Genomic DNA, 23,454 nt, shown 5'->3' on the forward strand with positions numbered 1-23,454 from the left:
AGGTGGTGGTAGTAGTAGTAGTAGTACAAGAATGGTATATAATACCGACAAGATGAAATTAAGACACATGCGCAACTCCTGGGCATCCCTATCGTAGACGTTTCGCCATCCAGCCAGCCACTGGATGGCGAAACGTCCAAAACAAAGACAACCAGACGCCGCACATGTGTCTTAATTTCATCAGTAGTAGTAGTAGTAGTAGTAGAAGAGGTAGTAGTAGTGGTAGTGGTAGAAGTGGAGAATAAGGAGGACGAGCCAGTCAAATACAAAGGAAGGGGAGCACTGCAAGAGAGCTAGGTGCCCACAGAGGAAGAGCAAGTGCACAGAGGTGCGTGAAAGGGGAAGTGGTGAAATAAACAAAGAAGGAACAGAAACACGAGACAGAAGAGAGAAAGACAACCGCGCTGAGAACATTACTCAGTCAGGCGTCATTACCACAGGTCTTAGTGATCATTTCATCATTTACTGCACCAGGGAAATCACTAGGGATAGGATAGGCCTACACAGGACAATAAAAATGAGGTCAACTAGAAACTACAGTAAAGAAACACTGGTAAATAGGCTACACAATTGTGATTGGACAGAGATAACAAGTTGCACTGACGTAAATGATGCCTGGGAAAAATTCAAAGCAATGTTCACTACCATCCTTGATAATATTGCACCAGTTAAAGAGGTTAGGATTAAACGAAGAACTGAACCCTGGATGACTACTGAGATATTAGATAATATGAAATTCAGAGACCAGCTGCTAAAAAGATTTAAAGCAAACAGACAGGATATTGCAGCACTAAATGAATTCCAAAGGGTGAGGAACAGAGTACAGAGACATATAAACGGAGCAAAGGCAAAGCACTATTGCTCAAAAATTGAAGAGTATAAGCATAACCCCAGAAAGCTATGGCAACAACTAAAACAGTTGGGGTATAGCCAGTAGATAGATCTAACATAGTATTCACTATCCATAATGAGGTATGCCACGAAACATCTAAGGTGGCAAATTGCTTTAATTCCTACTACACATCTGTTGCATCAACACTAGTAAGTAAACTACCAGCTGCATCAAATACCTTTAACACAGACTCTGATAAGTTTCAAACATACTATACCAATAAAGGGGTAACCCCAAACAGTTGTCAACTAGTAAGTGTATCTCATGACTTTATTCAAAAAGAACTAAGCAGGTTAAACCCAACTAAGAGCACAGGCCCTGATAACATCCCGTCTAAGTTCCTAAAAGATGGTGCTTCTGAAATGTCAATCCCTATTGTTCACATAATAAATCTATCAATCACCACTAATACCGTACTGGAGGGGTTCAAGGAGGCCAGAGTTACTCCTATCTTCAAGAAAAATAGTAGGTCTGATGTCAGCAACTATAGGCCTGTTAGTATACTCAGTATAATATCCAAAATTCTAGAGAGGGCGGTGTACTGTCAAGTACACCGCCCTTAATGACATTAATGACAACAACATTCTCCATAGCTATCAATCGGGCTTTAGAAGATCTTACTCAACCGACACCTCCTTAATTAATCTGATGGATTACCTGAGAACTGAAATGTCAAAGGGGAACCTCATAGGTATGGTAACCTTAGACCTGCAAAAGGCCTTCGATACTGTCAACCACAATATATTATGTAAGAAACTTCAAGCTATCGGTATAGGTTCTGTAGAATGGTTTAAGTCCTACCTTAGCAACAGGAAACAAATTGTCAAAATCAACAAAACGGAATCAGAACCCCTGCCGATGGCATGTGGAGTTCCCCAAGGTAGTATTCTGGGTCCCTTATTATTCTTATGTTATGTCAATGACATGCCTATCAGTGTCAAGTGCAAACTCCTACTGTATGCAGATGACAGTGCCCTGTTAGTGTCAGGTAAAGACCCACAAGATATAGTTAATGTTTTAACACTGGAACTGGAGTCCTGCAGCAAATGGTTAGTAGACAACAAACTATCATTACACCTCGGGAAAACTGAAGCCATTCTCTTTGGCACGAAACATAAACTGAGAAGGGTAAATAATTTTAATATCCAGTGTAATGGGGAGCCCATCACTTTGGTTTCATCAGTAAAATATCTGGGAATCCCCTTTGACCCATGCATGTCAGGAGAATTGATAGGGAACAGTGTAGTAAAGAAAGCGAATGCCAGACTGAAGTTCCTGTATAGACAAGCACAGTGTCTACCTACTGAGGCTCGCAGGACCCTATGTATAGCCCTTATACAATGCCATATGGATTACGCTTGCTCTTCATGGTACTCTGCCTTGACAAAAAAACTGAAAGATAGACTGCAAATCACCCAGAACAAAATCGTAAGATTCATCCTGGGGCTGGGACCAAGAGAACATGTAGGCCAGGATGAATTACAGCAGTTGGATATGCTGAATGTTGAAGACAGAGTAAAACAACTGAAGCTAAATCATGTTTATAAAATTGCTCACAAACAGTGTCCAGAATATCTTGCTGTCAATTTTGTCAAGGTTGGGAACCAAAGCAATCATAGTACTAGGGGGAGAAAGCACAACTTTGTAGTACCCACAGTCATTGGCCAGGCTTCAAACACCTTTTATTGTACAGCAATAAAGGAATGGAACAGACTACCCGCACATGTCAAAGCCAGTCATAGCATGAACCAGTTCAAGAAGAGTGCCAAAAGGCATCTGATGAATGCAGCTACAGAAAGGGAGGGGAATGATTTTTTATTTTTTAGCTAACATACGTGTAAATTTTACCTTATTCCTAGTAATGACCCTCGTATTGTAGATAGTCTTAATGACCCTCGTGTAGTAGATAGTCTTTTTAGTATGATAATAAGATGTTATCTTCATTATAGAATAATAAGAAAATATTATAACCTTCATATTATAATAATAAGGTAAAAGGACCCCAATGGAAATAAGTCACTCTGTCTGACTTTTTTGGGTTATCCCAGGTTCTCTACACATATGCTGCTATGTATGATAATTCTATGTAACTGTATTTGTGTATACCTGAATAAACTTACTTACTTACTTACTTAGACAGGTAAAGAGTGGTAAATTTAAAATATTCAATATTTTACTCTATTATTAATATGAGGTAGTACAATTTATGATACAAACATACATTTTTAGGTTTGTAATGATGGTTTAATAGATAAGGGATAATAGAATATTTGGGAGAGTTGCTTCAAATTTGGTTAGAGATTAGCATAGTGTGGGTATGGTTATTATTGAAACATGATGAGGCTCCATCCTTTGTCCACTGATGCTGAGACAAACTTCCCAATTGCACTTGCTTATTATACCTTTTATTTGTGCAGTCCCTAAAAGCACTAAAATTGCACTGTTAGTGTTATTTCATTCTACTTACCAGGTGGTGTAGTATTAGTTCTCATAAGATTTCCTTGCGCATGGTTGGACCGTGGGCTAGTATGAGGTGATGGAATTGGTCGCTGGATCTGAGGTGGAGGAAGGGGAGGATGCGTTGCTTGCCAGTAGGCATCAAGATACTCTGCTATATGTTCACATGCATCTTCAAGCTGCAATAAAATAGCTATACATAAGTGCATACATAACTTTGCTTTTAATTAAGGTTTCAGCTTGTCATTTCTCTCACTGTGTACAGTATACACTGTAACACACAAAAACAAATAAAAAACAAACAACTTGATTTCTATAAAATGGTATACAATATACAATTGGCATCTGAGTAATTGATATGTATAAATTACTTTATAGAAAGTCTCTTTGATACGCAGAGTATTTCAGGCAGCCTTAATATTAAATTATAATTACCAGACAATGAGACAAATTAAGTAGTTTATTAGAATGCTATAGTTTGCCATATTTAACAATTAAATACTCTAACAATTTGGTATATGAATTAATACATGGTGAAACACACTGGTGATAGCATGAAGATAGTAAGAATGCTAATACAATTTGGATAAACAGGGCTGCTAATCAGACATCAGGCTCAAAAATAAATTGTCCATGTAGGGTTTAAGGCAGATTTAGGATGTGTTTTTTGATAATATTTTTGAAGCTAGTGACTGAAAGGGAAATTTTTGCATTATTTTTAAGTTTCAATTTTTAAGGCATTGCCCTCATAGACAGCTACAGAATCCATGAATGCAGAATCTGTGACTCATTTATCACACAATAAAGTTCTAACATCCAAACTGATGCACAATGTACATAAGATAATATAGTTTCTTCTCATCACAACCCTGATTATGCAAATGAAAAGAGGAAAAGGGTATGTAAATCCTGGAGTCCCTCTCAATTTGTATATAAATATTATCTCCAATATCCTCCCAGTTTAGCCCTGATGATGCAAAAAATATGACAAGACTGCACATACTGCCCAGATTGCAGGAAACAGCTAATTTAGTTGCATTCATTAGTTAGGCCTGTGGCTCCCATGGTGAGAACAATTCATATATATACATGTACATATATGGTGTATACTGTGGTGACCTTATTAACTTCAAACACAAACACTGATGATGGCAAATTACAGAACAGGTGGGACTCGTCTGCCGTGGATCTGAATCCGACCCGCTCAATGATTTGTTTGAAATTGTGTTAAGATTTCACGAGTCACTGATCATGGTGGTGCTGCTGCAAGATTAGCCCTTCACCTTCTCATTGAATTACTGTACTTTTCACACTTTATTATCAAACATTAACATACTTAACTTTTATTTAAACACACCTAGGATAAGTGAATGACTGTTAAATGCTAAGCAATATTTAGTTACAGTGAATTTATCAGTTACTAACCTTCCTGTATCACCTTTTAGACATTTTTCCCTAATTCACACCAACATAAATGAACATTATAACATGATGATAAAAAGTGCTAAAATTTTTCAACCATCTTGTAGTAAAAACATAGTAATAGATTGTCTTAATCAACAGTCTACTGCATTAAAAATCTTAATTTTTTTTTTCAACAAGTCAGCCATCTCCCACCTAAGCAGGGTGACCCAAAAAGAAAGGAAATCCCCAAAACGAAAATACTTTCATCATTCAACACCTTCACCTCATTCACACATAATCAATGTTTTTGCAGATGTGCCCAGATACAACAGTTGAGAAGCAAACATAAAGATACAATATAAAAAGTGACCTGAAATAATATAATAAACTCCTTATAGAATATAATATCAGGGCCCAATTATATATATACCATCAAATTACACATCCCTCCAAACTGCCAATATCCCAAACTCCTCCTTTAAAGTGCAGGCACTGTACAGTGGACCCCTGCTTAACGATCGCCTCCCAATGCGACCAATTATGTAAGTGTATTTATGTAAGTGCGTTTGTACGTGTATGTTTGGGGGTCTGAAATGGACTAACCTACTTCACAATATTCCTAATGGGAACAAATTCGGTCAGTACTGGCACCTGAACATACTTCTGGAATGAAAAAATATCGTTAACCGGGGGTCCACTGTACTTCCTTTTTCCAGCACTCAAGTCCGACTATATAAGAATAACTGGTTTCCCTGAATCCCTTCACTAAATATTACCCTGCTCACACTCCAACAGCTTGTCAAGTCCCAAAAACCATTCATCTCCAATCACTCCTAACATGCTGATGCACGCTTGCTGGAAGTCCAAGCCCCTCGCCCACAAAACCTCCTTTACCCCCTCCCTCCAACCTTTATGAGGATGACCCCTACCCCATCTTCCTACTCCTACAGATTTATACACTCTCAATGTCATTCTACTTTGATCCATTCTCTCTAAATGACCAAACCACCTCAACAACCCCTCTTCAGCCCCTGACTAATTCTTTTATTAACTCCACACCTTCTCCGAATTTCCACACTTCGAATTATCTGCATAATATTTACACCACACATTGCCCTTAGACAGGACTTCTCCACTGCCTCCAACCACTTCCTCACTGCAGCATTTGCAACCCAAGCTTCACACCCATATAAGTGTTGGTGCCACTATACTTTCATACATTCCCTTCTTTGCCTCCATTGATAACGTTGTCTCCACATATACCTCAATGCACCACTCACCTTTTTTCCCTCATCAATTCTATGGTTAGCCTCATCCTTCATAAACCCATCTACTGACACATCAACTCCCAAATATCTGAAAACATTCACTTCTTCCATACTCCTTCTCTACAATGTGATATCCAATTTTTCTCTATCTAAATCATTTGATACCCTCATCATCTTACTCTTATCTATGTTCACTTTCAACTTTCTACCTTTACACACCCTCCCAAACTCATCCACTAACCTTTCCAACTTTTCTTGAGAATCACCCATAAGCACAGTATCATCAGCAAAAAGTAACTGTGTCAACTCCCATTTTGTATTTGGTCCCACCCCTCTCCCCAACACCCTAGCATTTACTTCTTTTACAACCCCATCTATAAATATACTAAACAACCATGGTGACATTGCACATCACTGTCTAAGACCTACTTTTACTGGGAAGTAATCTCCCTCTCTTCTACACACCCTAACCTGAGCCTCACTATCCTCATAAAAACTCTTTACAGCATTTAGTAACTTATTATCTATTCCATATACTTGCAACATCTGCCACATAGCTCCCCTATCCACTATATTACATGCCTTTTCTAAATCCAGAAATGCAATGAAAACTTCCCTACCTTTATCTAAATACTATTCACATATATGCTTCAATGAAAACACTTGATCTACACATCCTCTACCCACTCTAAAGCCTCCTTGCTTATCCGCAATCCTACTCTCTGTCTTATCTCTAATTCTTTCAATAATAACCCTACTATACACTTTTCCTGGTATACTCAGTAAACTTACTCCCCTATAATTTTTACAATCTCTTTTGTCCCCCCTCCCTTTATATGAAGGAACTATACATGATCACTGCCAATTCCTGGGTACCTTCCCCTCTTCCATACATTTATTAAACAAAATACCAACCACTCCAACACTATATTCCCCCTGCTTTTAACATTTCTATCATGATCCCATCAGTTCCTGCTGTTTTACCCCCTTTCATTGTACGTAATGCCTCATGCACTTCCCCCACACTCACATCCTGATCTTGTTCATTCCTAAAAGATGTTATGCCTCCCTGGCCAGTGCATGAATGACTGCCTCTCTTTCTTCATCAACATTTAAAAGTTCCTCAAACTATTCCTGCCATCTACCCAATACCTCGAGCTCCCTATCTACTAACTCTCCTACTCTGTTTTTAATTGACAAATCCATTCATTCCCTAAGCTTTCTTAACTTGTTTATCTCACTCTAAAATTGTTCTTGTTTTCATTAAAATTTCTAGGCAATGTCTCTCCCACTCTATTATCTGCTCTCCTTTTGCATTCTCTCACCACTCTTTTACCTATCTTTTACTCTCCATATACTATGCACTTCTTATAACACTTCTGCTTTGTAAAAACCTCTCATAAGCTACCTTTTCTCTTTTATCACACCCTTTACTTCATCATTCCACCAATCACTCCTCTTTCCTCTTGCACCCACCCTCCTATAGCCACAAACTTCTGCCCCACATTCTAACACTGCATTTTTAAAACTATTCCAACCCTCTTCAACATCCCCCACACTACTCATACTTGCACTAGCCTACCTTTCTGCCAATAGTTGCTTATATCTCACCCTAACTTCCTCCTCCCTTAGTTTATATATTTTCACCTCTCTCTTACTTGTTACCATTTTCCTTTTGTCCCATCTACCTCTTACTCTAACTGTAGCTACAACTAAATAATGATCCGACATATCAGTTGCCCCTCTATAAACATGTACATCCTGAAGCCTACCCATCAATCTTTTATCCACCAATACATAATCTAACAAACTACTTTCACAATGTGGTATATCATACCTTGTATACTTATTTACCCTCTTTTTCATAAAATATGTATTACTTATTACCAAACCTCTTTCTACACCTAGCTCAATTAAAGGCTCCCCATTTTTATTTACCTCTGGCACCCCAAATTTACCTACTACTCCTTCCACAACATTTTTACCCACTTTAGCATTGAAATCCCCAACCACAAGTACTCTCACACTTGGTTCAAAACTCCCCATGCGCTCACTCAACATTTCCCAAAATCTCTCTCTCTCTCTCCTCTACACTTTTCTCTTCTCCAGGTGCATAAATACTTACTATAACCCACTTTTCACATCCAACCCTTATTTTACTCCACATAATCCTTGAATTAATACATTTATATTCCCTCTTTTCCTGCCATAAATTATCCTTCAACAATATTGCTACTCCTTCTTTAGCTCTAACTCTATTTGAAACCCCTGACCTAATCCTATTTATTTCTCCCCACTGAAACTCTTCCATCCCCTTCAGCTTTGTTTCACTTAAAGTCAGGATATCCAGCTTCTTCTCATTCGTAACATCCACAATCATCTCTTTCTTATCGTACACACAACATCCACGCACATTCAAACATCCCACTTTGATGGTTTTCTTCTTTTTCTTTTTAGTAGGCTATACAGGAAAATGGGTTACTAGCCCATTGTTCCTGGCATTTTTACAACACACATGGCTTAATGGAGGAAAGATTCTTATTCCATTTCCCCATGGATATAAAAGGAAAAGCAATAAGAACTATTAAGATAAAATCAAAGAAAACCCAGATGAGTGTGTATATATGAACGTGTGCATGTATGTGCAGTGTAGCCTAAGTGTAAGTAGAAGTAACAAGATGTACCTGAAATCTTGCATGTTTATGAGACAGAAAAAAGACACCAGCAATTCTACCATCATGTAAAACAATTACAGGCTTTAGTTTTACACTCACTTGGCAGGACGGTAGTACCTCCTTGGGTGGTTGCTGTCTACCAACTTGAAATTGATGAACATCAACAGACCACCAATTATTTTGTGATTAAATATCAATAATTTGAAACACCAAAACTACTTAAAGTGGATAGAGTTGATACTTAACCCTTTCACTGTTGGTCTCGTAATATTACAGCTTGCATGCCAGTGTCGGTCCCATAATACTATGCCAAAATTCTAGCAGCTTCAAATCTGGCAGGAGAAAGTTGGTAGGCCTACTTGTGAGAGAATGTGTCTGTGTGCCCACTGTGCACAGTATAAAAAAAATTGAGGAGGCAATGCATTATGGGAGTGCCAATTCAGTACGCCTTGTTCACCATGCCTAACGGTAAGGAATACTTCACTTGCCGGTGAACTGAGACTCTTCTCTTCCCAAGTAATAGTTTTAACACAGATGGAAGTGTCATGAAGATGAATTTCATGGTTTTGAGGAGTTTGTGGCCAAATGCAATGCCCAGGATACCAGAAACAGTGCTGAAAACCCAGACGACTATCAACCTTCCACCTCTGGTGCTGGGCCGTCTCGTTCAAGTTCAGTTGTACCACGGCAAAAGAGAAAACTCATATTTTCCCATGTCCAGGACTCAGATGAGAGCATTGGTCATGACAGTGATATTGATTGTGATTTCCAAGCTCTTGATTGCAATTCCAGTAGCAACAATGAAGAGGAATATTCTCCAGTGAAGCATCAATTTATATGAGACTATGCAATATGGTAGTGTGCCATATGCTATTCCAAGTAGTAGTAGTACATATTGGAGTACATCCCATGGCCTTACATCAGGAACCGATAGTGAAAAGAGAAGACAGCATGGGTGGTGGAGAAGACAGCGTGGGCAGTGGGGAAGACAGCATGTAAGTAAGTTTATTCAGTTATACACAAATACAGTTACATAGATTATCATACATAGCAGCATATGTGTAGTGAACCTAGGATAACCCAAAAAAGTCAGACAGTGACTTATTTCCATGTGGGTGGTGGAGAAGACAGCATGGTTGGTGGGGAAGACAGCACAGTTGGTGGGGAAGACAGCATGGTTGGTGGGGAAGACAGCATGGTTGGTGGGGAAGACAGCATGGTTGGTGGGGAAGACAGCATGGTTGGTGGGGAAGGCAGTATGGGTAATGGGTGATGTTACAATTGGGATGGATAATATACATGTGGCAGCAGGTGGTGGTGGTGATGTAATGCTTCATGTGGCACCAGCGGCACCCCAGGCTGGTAGCCATGCTGCTGACTCAGCACATCCACAACATCAACCACCCATACACCACAACAACCTGCACAACCACAACCACAACAACCTACCCACAAAAATGCAGACACTCATTTTATGTGTGGGGAGTGTAAAACAGCGCTGTGCATAACACTTCATCAGAGTACAGGGAGTACTAGGGAGGCCAAGCCCATGATGACACTCTTCAGGTCACTTGTTCTATCTAGGCTGGAATATTGCTGCACACTAACAGCACCTTTCAAGGCAGGTGAAATTGCTGACCTAGAAAATGTACAGAGAACCTTCACGGCACGCATAACGGAGATAAAACACTTCAATTATTGGGAGCGCTTGAGGTTCCTAAACCTGTATTCCCTGGAACGCAGGCAGGAGAGATACATGATTATATACACCTGGAAAATCCTAGAGGGACTAGTACCGAACTTGCACACGAAAATCACTCACTACGAAAGCAAAAGACTTGGCAGACGATGCACCATCCCCCCAATGAAAAGCAGGGGTGTCACTAGCACGTTAAGAGACCATACAATAAGTGTCAGGGGCCCGAGACTGTTCAACTGCCTCCCAGCATACATAAGGGGGATTACCAACAGACCCCTGGCAGTCTTCAAGCTGGCACTGGACAAGGACCTAAAGTCGGTTCCTGACCAGCCAGGCTGTGGCTCGTACGTTGGTTTGCGTGCAGCCAGCAGCAACGGCCTGGTTGATCAGGCTCTGATCCACCAGGAGGCCTGGTCACAGACCGGGCCGTGGGGGCGTTGACCCCCGGAACTCTCTCCAGGTAACATCCAGGTAACACCATGTTTCAAAGAGTTCCACAAACTGTAGCAGTTCTAGGAATGTGTCCAGTGACTCTATTTGTGTACATATAATATAGAACAATAGTAATAAAGAACTTTTTTAATTGTTGGTTTGTGTAAACAAATTTTGTAAACAATATAATGATAATGTTTGTGCAGTTATTGTGTTGCATACAATGAGTGGATATATATACAATATGCATTATATTGGTCTCACAGGCCACAAAAGTTACTTGAAAAAATAAAATATTAAAAGAGAAAAAACAGAATAAAAGTAAAAATAATATCACCGAGTGAACAGCAGTCGCTGATGGTGCCATCAGCAGTTCACTCTCAACTTCACGCCTCTATATCTCGGTAACTACTGATTGCATTTTTTTTTTATAACACTCTGAAAATTATTTTTAAGATTTTGGGAAGAATTTTTTTTTGGCGGGGGGAGGGGAATATTTTTCAACACTAAGAGCAAGTCTGTGAGCAGGGGTCTTGACAGTGAAAGGGTTAAAAGTTTAATTACCAAAACTTAGTGTTAAATACTTAAGAAAATGTTAGCATTTTACCACTTTAATATTTAAATTGTGTCCAACATACTAGTACACAACTGATAACTGTGTCCAACCTACTAGTACACAACTGACAACTGTGTCCAACATACTAGTACACAACTGACAACTGTGTCCAACCTACTAATACACAACTGATAACTGTGTCCAACCTACTAGTACACAACTGACAACTGTGTCCAACATACTAGTACACAACTGACAACTGTGTCCAACCTACTAGTACACAACTGACAACTGTGTCCAACCTACTAGTACACAACTGATAACTGTGTCCAACCTACTAGTACACAACTGACAACTGTGTCCAACATACTAGTACACACCTACTAGTACACAACTGATAACTGTGTCCAACCTACTAGTACACAACTGATAACTGTGTCCAACCTACTAGTACACAACTGACAACTGTGTCCAACCTACTAGTACACAACTGACAACTGTGTCCAACCTACTAGTACACAACTGACAACTGTGTCCAACCTACTAGTACACAACTGACAACTGTGTCCAACCTACTAGTATGCACAATTTTTCATACCTTCAAATCTGCCACCTGCCAATATCTTTGGCTTCATCACAACTCTTTGGGTCTTCTTCAATCTATTCATACATTTGAAAAAATCTAAGGCTAGGAGGGTGCACACAGTGTATCATAGTTAACTATTCAGGTAATGACTGTGTGCCCTATGTACTAGTATGCCTAACTAGCAAAAGTAAATAATGAAATTAGGAACTGTTGTTCCACCACCAGCTTCCCTACCAGCAAACAGGGTGTTCATGTGACACAAAGATGACTTATGTATTCCAAATTTATTACAATTTCATGATACTAACAGTGGAATTCAGCCACAAAGCACACTAAGTATATTTAACCCAGGATAACCCAGTAAACTCAAACACTGAGACTTGTTTCCATACACAAATAACCCTCACAAAGAAGAGAGGAGCTTACGATGACATACTACTACTACTACTACTTCCACCTCCTGCCTATATATAAATGCTTCCTGCTCTCCTTTTCATTAGTGTGACTTTGTAAATGGTCCAAGTCGGACTGAAACGTCGCCGTAAGCTCCTCTCCTCTATGTGCGGGTTATTTGTGTATCGTTCCAGTCACGGTATTGTGCCTTTTTTAGTTATTTGTTACTTGTTTCCATGTTTTGAGGAGTATTTATACTCTGAAAATAGAATAAAAACAATTATATCATTTATTCCAAGTAAAGCAATGTTGGGCTAAGCATTTTTCCATGTCTGAAGTGCAAAAGCATCTTTAATTAAGCATATCTAATATCATAAGAAATTAGTGTACAAAGTGGTAAACATTAATGCAATTAAAATAACAGAAAAACAATCGTATCTTGATGTCAGTAAATTGTAAATGCTGGTGCATTTATGCAACTGTTACCGATGAGTGATTAGTTTTTTCATCAACTTCAACACACCATAAAATATTAAGTTTTTAAAGTTTCCACCCATTTTAGTCTTCTTTGATTCAGAAAAATACAGTCTTTCATTCTATAAGTTTTTGTTTTTCAAAATCTCCCCCCCCGTCTACCCCCACACACACAAAAAAATTTTTATTTGAGGCAAGCCACAGTTTAGGTTAAGCGTACCTGATTTTCATCAAGAATAACATCAAACATCTCTGGAGGACACTGGGCTAATTTCTCAGCAGCAACCATTTGAACGTTAAGGTTGCGACTTTGAGATTTGCCACGCGATTTTATTAAACGCTGCAATACCTGCAAGAGGAATTCATTAATAAGGAAAAGGGTACTAAAAAGTATCACAAAGAAATTTAAAATTCTTCAATTCTCTAAGCAAACTTCTTGTGTGACACTTACCATTTTATATTAAGTAACCTACCATACTGTTATTACATGGGCAGCCATTCAACTGCATAATGCATATACAATACTTATACTAAATGACCCTACAAAGAATTTAAAGCGATTTCTGTCATAACTTAATCTAGTGTTCATCTGTTAAGAAGAACTAGTCACAATGAGCTTCCAAAAAGTTCCTTATCTGCCAACTGCTTTAAAATTATCATTAGAAACACCTGAATTTGATGTGAATCACAAAGATTAATTATACATGTACATGTCAAATGGACCTGTTGCTACGTGACTGATTCCAAATCACAATGAAACTCGTGTCCTTGTCTCAGCCATTTCCTAACCCCTAAATTAAGATGTCAATATTGTTTGGCATTACTGTCTCCTCATATTAATAGTACTGTCATAAAAAGTTTTGTTACTTAGAGCAATCACTGCATTAATAATCTTATCTGCAGGCAATTAAGTTATATGAAGCTTGGCATTCACATAAACTTGAGCTTTTCAATGTTATGGAAATTTAAGTTAGCTTTAAGTTAGTCTTAATTTTAAGTTAGCCTTTAATTAACCTTCATGCTAGGAGGCTTAGGTGCAGCAATCTGCTTGGAATGGGGAGCTAAGAGACTTGTTTTGAAGCAACATTATTATTGTGGCAACGTTTCGCTCTCCAGGAGCTTTATCAAGCCATTACAAACAATACATAGACACAGAGGGTATATAAAGGCTCAGAGTGAGGTGCAATACTAGTGAGGTACCATTTCGATGTTCACTAGTGGTGGTGGTAGTAGTAGTAGTAGTAGTGACAAAAGTAATACAATATGGTAGAGCAATTAATTCGTACATGAGTAAAAGGATATAAAAGCTATTCCTTGGGTAACATAGTTTGGACAAATATAGAGTTATAAGAGGCAGCTTGTTTCAGTGTTCACTCTCTGTAATGTGCTTTGTGTAGTATAACAGGAGAGACTATGTGATGGCAGGGTTTACTGTTTTCAGGAGGATTCTTGCTAAGACTTCGGAGATGGTGAAGCTGCCGTTGTTTTGTTTAATTGTATTCGAAACAGCGATCAGTGCTGATTCGAGGCACTTGCGTCTGCGGAAATTAGTTTCTTTGATCACTAATTGGGCGTCTCTGAATTTCATGAGATGATTGGTGGAATTTCGGTGTTGTACACAGGCGTTGTTCAAGTTATCGTTCCTACATGTGAAACGTTGCCACAATAAAATGTCACATTAGTTGCACTTGTGTCCTTTTACTTTACATATTGTCGGTAATTCTACCAACTTTATTACATTATTATTATTATTATTTTTATTAGTGGGTTTGGAGAGGCTGTGGAATTATTACAGGGCTTCATCCCTCCAAGCATCCCCTTAACACTGCCCCTGACAATAGTCTTAACTTGCCCAAAATGCTTTGCCTAACTGGGATTTTTCCATGCAAAACATCACTGTAAAACTTTATAAAAAATCTATTAACCTATGTATCTTCATTGTAAATAAAAATTCTATTTTATTTTATTTCACTAAGTGAGGCCTATACTGCATATACATAGCTAATTTATGAGAAATTGTGATTTTTTACAAAATTCGGTACATCACTGAGATGATGTTCTGTTTTATATGACATTTTACTACATTAAAGAAAGGGCTATATTTACATAACACACTCATCATGCAGAATGATTTTCTTGCCATGTAGGAAGGGTTCTGTACCTAAGATGAAGTGTGAGGGCCATCCCATGTAATGAAGCATGAGAGGAAAACTATCCTGACAGTCAGCAAATTATTAAAAAAAAAAGAAATGGATGCACAGATGACATTTATTAAGCATTCAGAAAAATGCAATGCAATCTTAGCCAACTGTATAAGAAACACAAATTTCAAAGTTTAAATTAAATAAAGACAAATTGATACGGTATTTGGCCAGAACCGAATGCATATCTAAGAGGCACATACTTAGCCCCTTAGTTTCATAATTCTCCAGTTACTGTTTTTGACTACTATTTGACTTCATCTCATTTCTGTAGCTTTAATTCTCAATCTGGCTAAAATGTAATTTTTTTTTTTTTTAGAAAAGAAGAATTGTATTGCATTATTCAAATAAGCCTACCTTTGGAGATGAGATCTTGAGATATACAAGAATAGGAGCTAAAGATGTCTTGGCAAGCTGTGAAGGATGATTGATTGTGTCACAATCAAGTACAACTAACTGTAAAGTTCTTGCTAGTTCAAATATTCGCTCTATCTCAGCTTGAACTTCTGCTATACAGGACGACCTAGAGTTGGAGCGCTCCATAAGAGCACGTTTGCTAGGGTTGTTTAGAAGACTCCGTTTGGCAAGAGAGATATCAGCACTCACCCTTGTGATGATTACCCTGTAACAATAATTCCATTTATAGTGGATACCGTAATTACAATTCAATACTGAACAATGATTTTAAAAGGTGAAGCATCAAAACAAACATTAAACATATAAAGAATAAAAGAATAAAGATTTTATTTCTTTGTCAAGGTTACAATGTGTAATTACAATTTTGGTTTGCTAAGTACAAAGAAAGCCACTATCATGCTGGGGTATTTTGGGAAGACTAATCCTAGTACGTAAATAAGAGTTACTTAAATCTAGACAAGATAAGTGGTTAACTTTTATTAAACTTTTTATTTAATCTTCATACTAATGTGAAGTAGTCAAGGTGGAGGTATAAAAGAATAATAATCTTGAAGTTGCACATAATAAAAACAATATTACAATTAATGGGTCAAGCAGTAGTACAGTGGACCCCCGGTTAACGATATTTTTTCACTCCATAAGTATGTTCAGGTGCCAGTAATGACCGAATTTATTCCCATAAGGAATATTGTGAAGTAGATTAGTCCATTTCAGACCCCCAAACATACACGTACAAACGCACTTACATAAATACACTTACATAATTGGTCGCATTCGGAGGTAATCGTTATGCGGGGGTCCACTGTATTTCATGGATTGGCAGAAGTTTAATGGACTAGAGGTCATATAATATAATAACTGATTAGAAGTTATTTTGGTTAGTATTGAGAGATGATATGAGTTTTAAGCAGTCCTAAATTTATAATTAGTTAGGGGATCCTTTACCGGTTCAGGTAGTGAATTCCAGATCTTCAGGCCATTTATGTGCATTGTATTTTTGCATAGTGTGAGACTGGCACAAGGGATGTCAAAGAGTGTCTTATGCCTTGTATTGTGACTGTGCATTCTGTTGTAGCAGTCAAGGAAAAGTTTAAGTGGAGGATTTTCTGGAGTTTAATGTTCTCTATATGTACTAGGCAAAATAAAATGAGTGTATGGCAGAGGTTAAGTATGTTGTTGGATGTAAGAAAAGAGTAAAGTCGTTCAGTTCGATTAAAATTTAAATAGAGTGGACCCTCGCTTTTCATCGATCTCCGTTATTGCCTATTTCTGTTTTCGCTGATTTTTTTGGTCAAAATATTGGTTCTGTTTTTATCAATTTCCTCGGTTTTCGTCAATGGTATGGAACCCGTCCATTGCCCAGCGTGCACACAAAGCCGCCTCCCACACACATTCGCAGGCAGAGTCGTGTTGTTTCTCGGTGAGTGAACATATCCTGTGAGGTCATATGAAGCATTTCGTAACAATCCGTTGTTTTTGGCACTTGTTCCTCTTCAAGGGGGGCTCCTTGGCGTGGTGAAGAGGCTCTTGGTCTGAGGAATTAGACCTGTCGGTCTACTTCCTCAGACCGAACCTAATTACCCCCCAATCCCCCGTTCCCTATCCCATCCTCCCCTTTTTCCTTTCCTCCTCCTCCTCCCCACCCCTCCCTTTTGCCCTTCCTTTTTGGCCGTTTTTTTTTTTTTTTTTTTTTTTTTTTTTTTTTTTTTTTTTTTTCCCCACAGGCACGCTAGTTCCTAGGTACGGGAAAGGGCACCGGGGTCCATCCCATTCCGTTGAGGTTCTTGGCGGTGGCGTAGTTTGCCGTGGAATCTGGATTGCCTGGGGATGTCCTGATCCCTCTCCGGTATCCTGGAGGGTGGCTTTGGGTGTCTCTCGGGCGATGGGTGTATCTCTGGAAGCCACCTTTCGGATTCCGGGGGTGGTGGCCGAAGGAGGTATGCTTTGTGGCGGATTTCCGGCCACCCTCTCTTTTGTCCACTGAGGTAGCTCGGCAGATGTGAGGTTGCTATCCCGGATTGCCGGTTTACTGGCATGATGGGTAGGGTATGGCACGGGTTCCATGCTGCATCTGCGCTACTTGCGGTGCTGAGGTCCTCTTGGGCGCGGAGGGAGATTTCTGGCCCATTCATTCCTCCTAGGAACTATCCCTCCCTGGTCCCCCCTTTTTTTATTCTTTTTTTCTTTTTATTTTCTTTTCTTCTTTCTTTTTTTTTTCTTAAAAACAAAAAGAAAGAAGTTACCTAACCATGGCAGCCCTAGTCCATGAACCTGCTACCCCCGGGCCCCTTCCTGATACCGCACCCTGTTCTGACCCAGCCTCATCTTTGGACCACTCTTCGGACACTCCTCATGCCTCTGTACCTCTTGCCGGTGCTGTTTCCTCACCCGCTTCAGGTACTGAGGCCTCGACTGACTCCTTCGATTTATCTGACCTTCGCTCTCCTCTGACTATGCTTCCGGCCCCTCCCCCCCTCCCTCTACGGTGCGGCAATTTTCGAATTGCCGGCCCGTTCCACGTCGGACCAACTCTGGTCCCACGCCTAAACGCCAATGACAATTACCTGCTGATGATACTTCTCCACCTTCTCGTTCCTCTCAGAAAAGATCGACATGTCCTTCACTACCTTTCCACGCTCAGTTTCAGACTGCACAATGGACTAAATTCTTCACTTTACGACCGACTTCCTCTACTGCCTATCTTTCTGACCACAGTATTGGGAAGGCACTCCTACGCCATGTTGGTAAAGATATTTCTTTTCATGCGCTTAAGAGCGGTACGCGCATCATCACCGTACAGAATGCTACCCAGGCTCATGAGCTTTCTCGTCTTTCCCATATCGATACTGTTCCTGTAACTATTGAAAAGCATCATTCCCTCAATTCTTGTAGTGGTACCGTCATTCTGCCCCATACCATAGTTCAACAAAATTTCCAGACATGTGGCACTGACATTCTTGAACAGCTGGAACTCCAAGATCTCCCAATCCTCAAGGTAGACACTTACGTTCTTCCTGCCCGCGGGCGGAGACGATACCCTAGCAATGTGGCTCGTTTAACTTTTGACAGCCATGAACTCCCATCCTCAGTTTATGTAGCAGGACATCGGTTACAAGTTCGAAAGGTGATCCCTACACCGCAACAGTGTAGAAATTGCTGGCGATTTGGCCATCCAGCGAAATATTGCAGATCTATCGCCGAATGCCCAGTCTGTGGTGCCGATGACCATTCTAATACGTTTGCAATCGACCTCCCTCTTGCCTTAATTGTCATGAGGCTCACCCTTCGTACTCTCGCTGTTGTCAAGTCTACTTAAACGAGCGGGAAATCCGTTACCTCAAAGAGGCAGAAGGTCTCCCTTATGCCATGGCAGTTTCTCATCTCCGCCTCCAAGGGAGACTACCTCGTGTTTCTTATTCCCGTGTTTCAAAACGTCCCCCCACTTCTGGTATCCCATCTTCTGCACCCACCTCTGTGGTTACCTCTCCCATAGTCACTCCTGTAGCTAATTCTTTTGCTGTCCTCGGCTCAGACGTCCCTACTTCAACATCTCAGTCTGATCTTGCTTCTTCGTGTTCTCTCTCGCAAGCCTCAGTAGCGACGAGATCTCGTATGACACCTCCTCCCAATCGTCCCTCTACTTCTCAAGAGTCAAAAAAAGGTCCGTTAACACCTCCTATCCATCTTCCACCTCCTCATTTTCCTTTCCCTGTCTCTGTACCTGGTTCTCCTCCTCCCACTGGCTCTGTTACAAGTGTAGAGGTTCACCCTCCTCCTTGTACTGTACCTTCCTCCCCTGTTCCCTCCCAAGTTTCTTCCTCTTCTGCCACCTCCCAGGTTTCTGCCTCTTCTGTCCCCTTCCATGCTTCTCCAGTTCCCTCCACCCTTTTGCCCCCCTCTACCTTGGTACAGTCCATTACAGTTCCAATCTTTACTCATCCTCCCCCTACCATTTCCAATATTGTCTCCCATACGACGTCTCTGAACTCTGAAACACTTGAAGCAATCTCTGAATATATTGCAGAGACCAAACCATCAATGGACACTGATCCACCCTCCGCTCCTTCTCTCTCCTCTACTCCATCTGCGCAACTCCTTTCTTCACAGCGCACCATTCCTTCACTGCTTGAACGTTTTCCACTGCCTCCGCATGTGGACTTTTCTAACCCCTCTAGTCCGTAGGAACCCTTACCTGCGGATTTCAGGTATCTTTATCATTGCCCATCATGGCCTATTTACAGTGGAATATACGCGGCCTCAAGGGTAATCGGGGTGAGCTTCAGATGTTACTCTCCCAGTTTTCCCCTGTTGGTGTTTGCTTACAGGAACCAAAATTACACTCTGCTGTTATCTCTCCCATCTCAGGCTATAATTTATTGTATTCTTCAGATCCTTTTCCTGATGGGACCTTTAATGAAAGTGCCCTTCTTCTACGCACTGATATTCCGTACCATCAGCTATTTGTTCGTACTTCGCTGCATTACACAGCAGCCCGTATCCACTTGCATAGGTGGTATACGCTCTGTTCTTTGTATCTCTCTCCTTCTCGGGCATTATCTATTCCGGATATTGCCTTTCTTGTTTCGTCATTACCACCACCGATTCTGTTACTTGGTGATTTTAATGCCCACCATTTCCTCTGGGGGGGGTCTCACTGTGATTCCCGTGGCATTCAGTTAGAGGCTTTTCTTGCCACCCACCCCTTCCATGTTTTAAATACAGGTACTCACACCCATTTTGATCCTCGGACTCACACTCTCTCTTGCATCGATCTCTCAGTCTGCTCTTCCTCCGCCGCATTAGACTTCACTTGGTCTGTTCTTCCGGACTTACATGACAGCGATCATTTCCCAATCATTCTTACTTCCCCTTCATATTCACCACCTCTTCGCATCCCACGCTGGCAATTTGATCAGGCAAATTGGAACCTTTACTCACACCTAACTGTTTTTAGAGAGGTTCCTTCTTCATCCTCCATCGATGAGCTTTTACACCTCTTCTCGTCCTCCGTTTTAACCGCAGCTTCTCATTCTATACCCCAAACTTCGGGCAGGCATTCTCAGAAATGCGTGCCTTGGTGGTCTCCTGCTTGTGCTCATGCAGTACGTTTGAAACGCTCTGCATGGGGCAGGTACCAGTACAATAGAACCACAGAGAGACTTCTTGATTTTAAGCAGAAGCGTGCGATAGCTCGCCGTGTCATCCGTGACGCTAAATGCACTTGCTGGCGAGATTATGTCTCCACCATCACCTCTGCTTCCTCTATGAGTGCAGTCTGGAAAAAAGTACGAAAACTGAGTGGTAAATATTCTCCTGACCCGGCTCCTGTTCTGCGGGTTGCCGGTGTTGATATAGCAAACCCACTAGATGTTGCCAATGAAATTGGCAATCATCTGGTCCGTATTTCTCAGGGACTCCATCTATGCCCCTCATTTCTTTCCTCAAAGTCTGCCAGAGAGTTAGCACCCTTGGACTTTTCTTCTCTCAGAGAAGAACAGTATACTGTGCCTTTTACACTTCAAGAACTGGAGGCAACACTCTCAGCTTGCCGATCATCGGCAGCTGGGCCCGATGACATTCATATTCATATGCTACAACATTTACATCAGTCAGCCCTTGCAGTCCTATTACGCCTTTACAATCTTATTTGGTCACAAGGAGTTCTTCCACAGCTGTGGAAATCCGCCATTGTTCTCCCTTTCCACAAACCAGGCACTACGGGACATGAAACCTCCCACTATCGTCCCATTGCTCTTACCAGTGCAGTTTGCAAAGTGATGGAACGCCTAGTAAATAGACGTTTAGTGTGGTATTTCGAGACACACAACAGTCTCTCCACTCGTCAATATGGCTTTCGTAAGGGACGTTCTACCATAGACCCCTTACTACGATGGGTATGTATGTTCGTAATGCCTTTGCGAATAACCACTCAGTTATTGCCATATTTTTTGACCTTGAGAAGGCATATGACACAACTTGGAGGTATAATATTTTAGCCCAAGCCCACTCCTTAGGCCTTCGAGGCAATCTACCATCCTTCCTTAAGAACTTTTTAACTGACAGGCATTTCCGTGTTCGGGTTAATAATGTGCTCTCCCCGGACTTTATCCAAGCTGAAGGTGTCCCCCAGGGATGTGTTCTGAGCACAACACTTTTTCTCCTTGCTATTAATGATTTGGCCTCTAGTCTTCCATCAAATATTTGGTCATCACTCTATGTTGATGACTTCGCTATTGCCTGTGCAGGCGCTGACTGTCACCTTATTACAGTTTCTCTCCAGCATGCAGTCGACCGTGTTTCCAATTGGGCCCCCACACGTGGGTTTAAATTTTCCAGCACTAAAACCCACCAAATTACTTTCACTAGACGCCCTGTCATCTCCGACCATCCTTTGTACCTCTACAGCTCCCGTATCCCTGAACGTGATACAGTCAAGTTTCTGTGCCTCCTCTTTGATCGTAGGTTATCCTGGAAACCTCACATTACCTCTCTGAAGGCAACTTGTCACAGCCGGCTGAACCTTCTTAAAACTCTTGCTCATCTTTCATGGGGAGCTGATCGTCGAACCCTCCTTCGCCTACATTCCACCCTTATTTTATCGAAACTTGATTATGGTGACCAGATCTATTCAGCGGCATCTCCTGCTACTCTCTCTAGCCTTAACCCCATTCATCACCAAGGATTACGTTTATGCCTTGGTGCTTTTCGTTCTTCCCCTGTTGAGAGCCTCCATGCAGAAGTGAACGTTCCATCCTTATCCAATCGCCGTGATGCCCATTGCCTTCGCTACTATGTACGCTCTCATGATCTCTGCAATCCTTCCATTTATAGAATGGTCACTGATATTAGTAGACATTCTTTATTTGTTCGCCGCCCCTGTTTACTCCGTCCCTTCTCTCTTCACCTTCATTCGCTCTTGTCTTCTCTTCAATTACCACCTTTCTATGTACATGTAGCATCTCACTTTTCCCTACCCCCCTGGGAAGTTCCAGCTGTTCGAGTCTGTTCTTTCTCTCTCCCTTGCTCGAAACCCCAACTGTCTACGGTCGCTTCCCGCTCTCTTTTTCTTGACCACTTTCACTCTCATTCTCATGCCATTGCTGTGTACACAGATGGCTCTAAGTCTTCTGACGGCGTAGGATTCGCAGCAGTGTTTCCGGAAAGCGTCGTACAAGGCCATTTACTATCTTCGGCTAGTATTTTTACTGCTGAATTGTATGCCATCCTTACAGCACTTATCCGTAATGCATCTATGCCTGTGTCATCATTTGTGGTTGTCTCAGACTCCCTTAGTGCTTTACAGGCTATACAGAAATTTGATACACCTCACCCCTTAGTCCTCCATATCCAACTTTGGCTACACCGCATCTTTACCAAGCATAAAGATATTGTTTTTTGTTGGGTCCCTGGTCATGTTGACGTACAGGGCAATGAACAGGCAGACACTGCTGCGCGGTCAGCAGTACATGACCTACCAGTTTCATGTAGAGGTATTCCATTTACAGACTATTTTGCTGCAATATCTTTCCAACTTCACACCCATTGGCAACAACGTTGGTCTACTATGCTCGGCAACAAACTTCAATCTATTAAACCGAGTATAGGTTACTGGCCGTCTTCTTATCACCAGTGTCGAGGTTGGGAGACTACTCTCTCCCGTCTTCGCATTGGCCATACTCGTCTTACTCATGGATATCTCATGGAGAGGCGCCCTGCTCCTCTCTGTGAGAATTGCCAAGTTCCATTATCAGTCAGCCACATTCTGTTGGACTGCCCACTTTATCAACGAGCACGCAGAATTTACCTCCGTCGTCGTCTTCGCTCTGCTGCTCTCTCTTTACCTTCCCTTCTCGCTGATGGACCCACCTTTCATCCAGACTCTCTCATTGACTTTTTGACAACAACTGACTTACTTCACAAATTCTGATACCTTCAGCCCTTTCTACTTCAATCTCTTGCTACCCCCTACCCCCGTACTATCCCCTGCCCCACTGTTTTCT

The 23,454-nt window shown here is 41.0% G+C and overlaps 1 protein-coding gene across 8 annotated transcripts in view; it reads right to left on the reverse strand.

The window, feature by feature from the left end:
* The window catches only part of Ca-beta (Calcium channel protein beta subunit), a 485,913-nt gene that overhangs the window by 80,080 nt on the left and 382,379 nt on the right, over positions 1-23,454 (reverse strand). For all 8 annotated transcript variants that reach the window (XR_011391785.1, XR_011391784.1, XM_070083354.1 and 5 more), the window contains 3 exons: positions 15,395-15,659; positions 13,057-13,185; positions 3,360-3,528 (listed from right to left, as the gene is read on the reverse strand). Coding sequence is in view for 6 of the 8 variants with exons in the window: in XM_070083354.1 (XP_069939455.1) it covers positions 3,360-3,528; positions 13,057-13,185; positions 15,395-15,659 (563 nt within the window). In the remaining 2 variants the exon portion in view is untranslated. The remainder of the gene's footprint in view (positions 1-3,359; positions 3,529-13,056; positions 13,186-15,394; positions 15,660-23,454) is intronic.

Source organism: Cherax quadricarinatus, chromosome 9 (assembly GCF_038502225.1).
Source record: "Cherax quadricarinatus isolate ZL_2023a chromosome 9, ASM3850222v1, whole genome shotgun sequence".
Lineage (NCBI taxonomy): Eukaryota > Metazoa > Arthropoda > Malacostraca > Decapoda > Parastacidae > Cherax > Cherax quadricarinatus.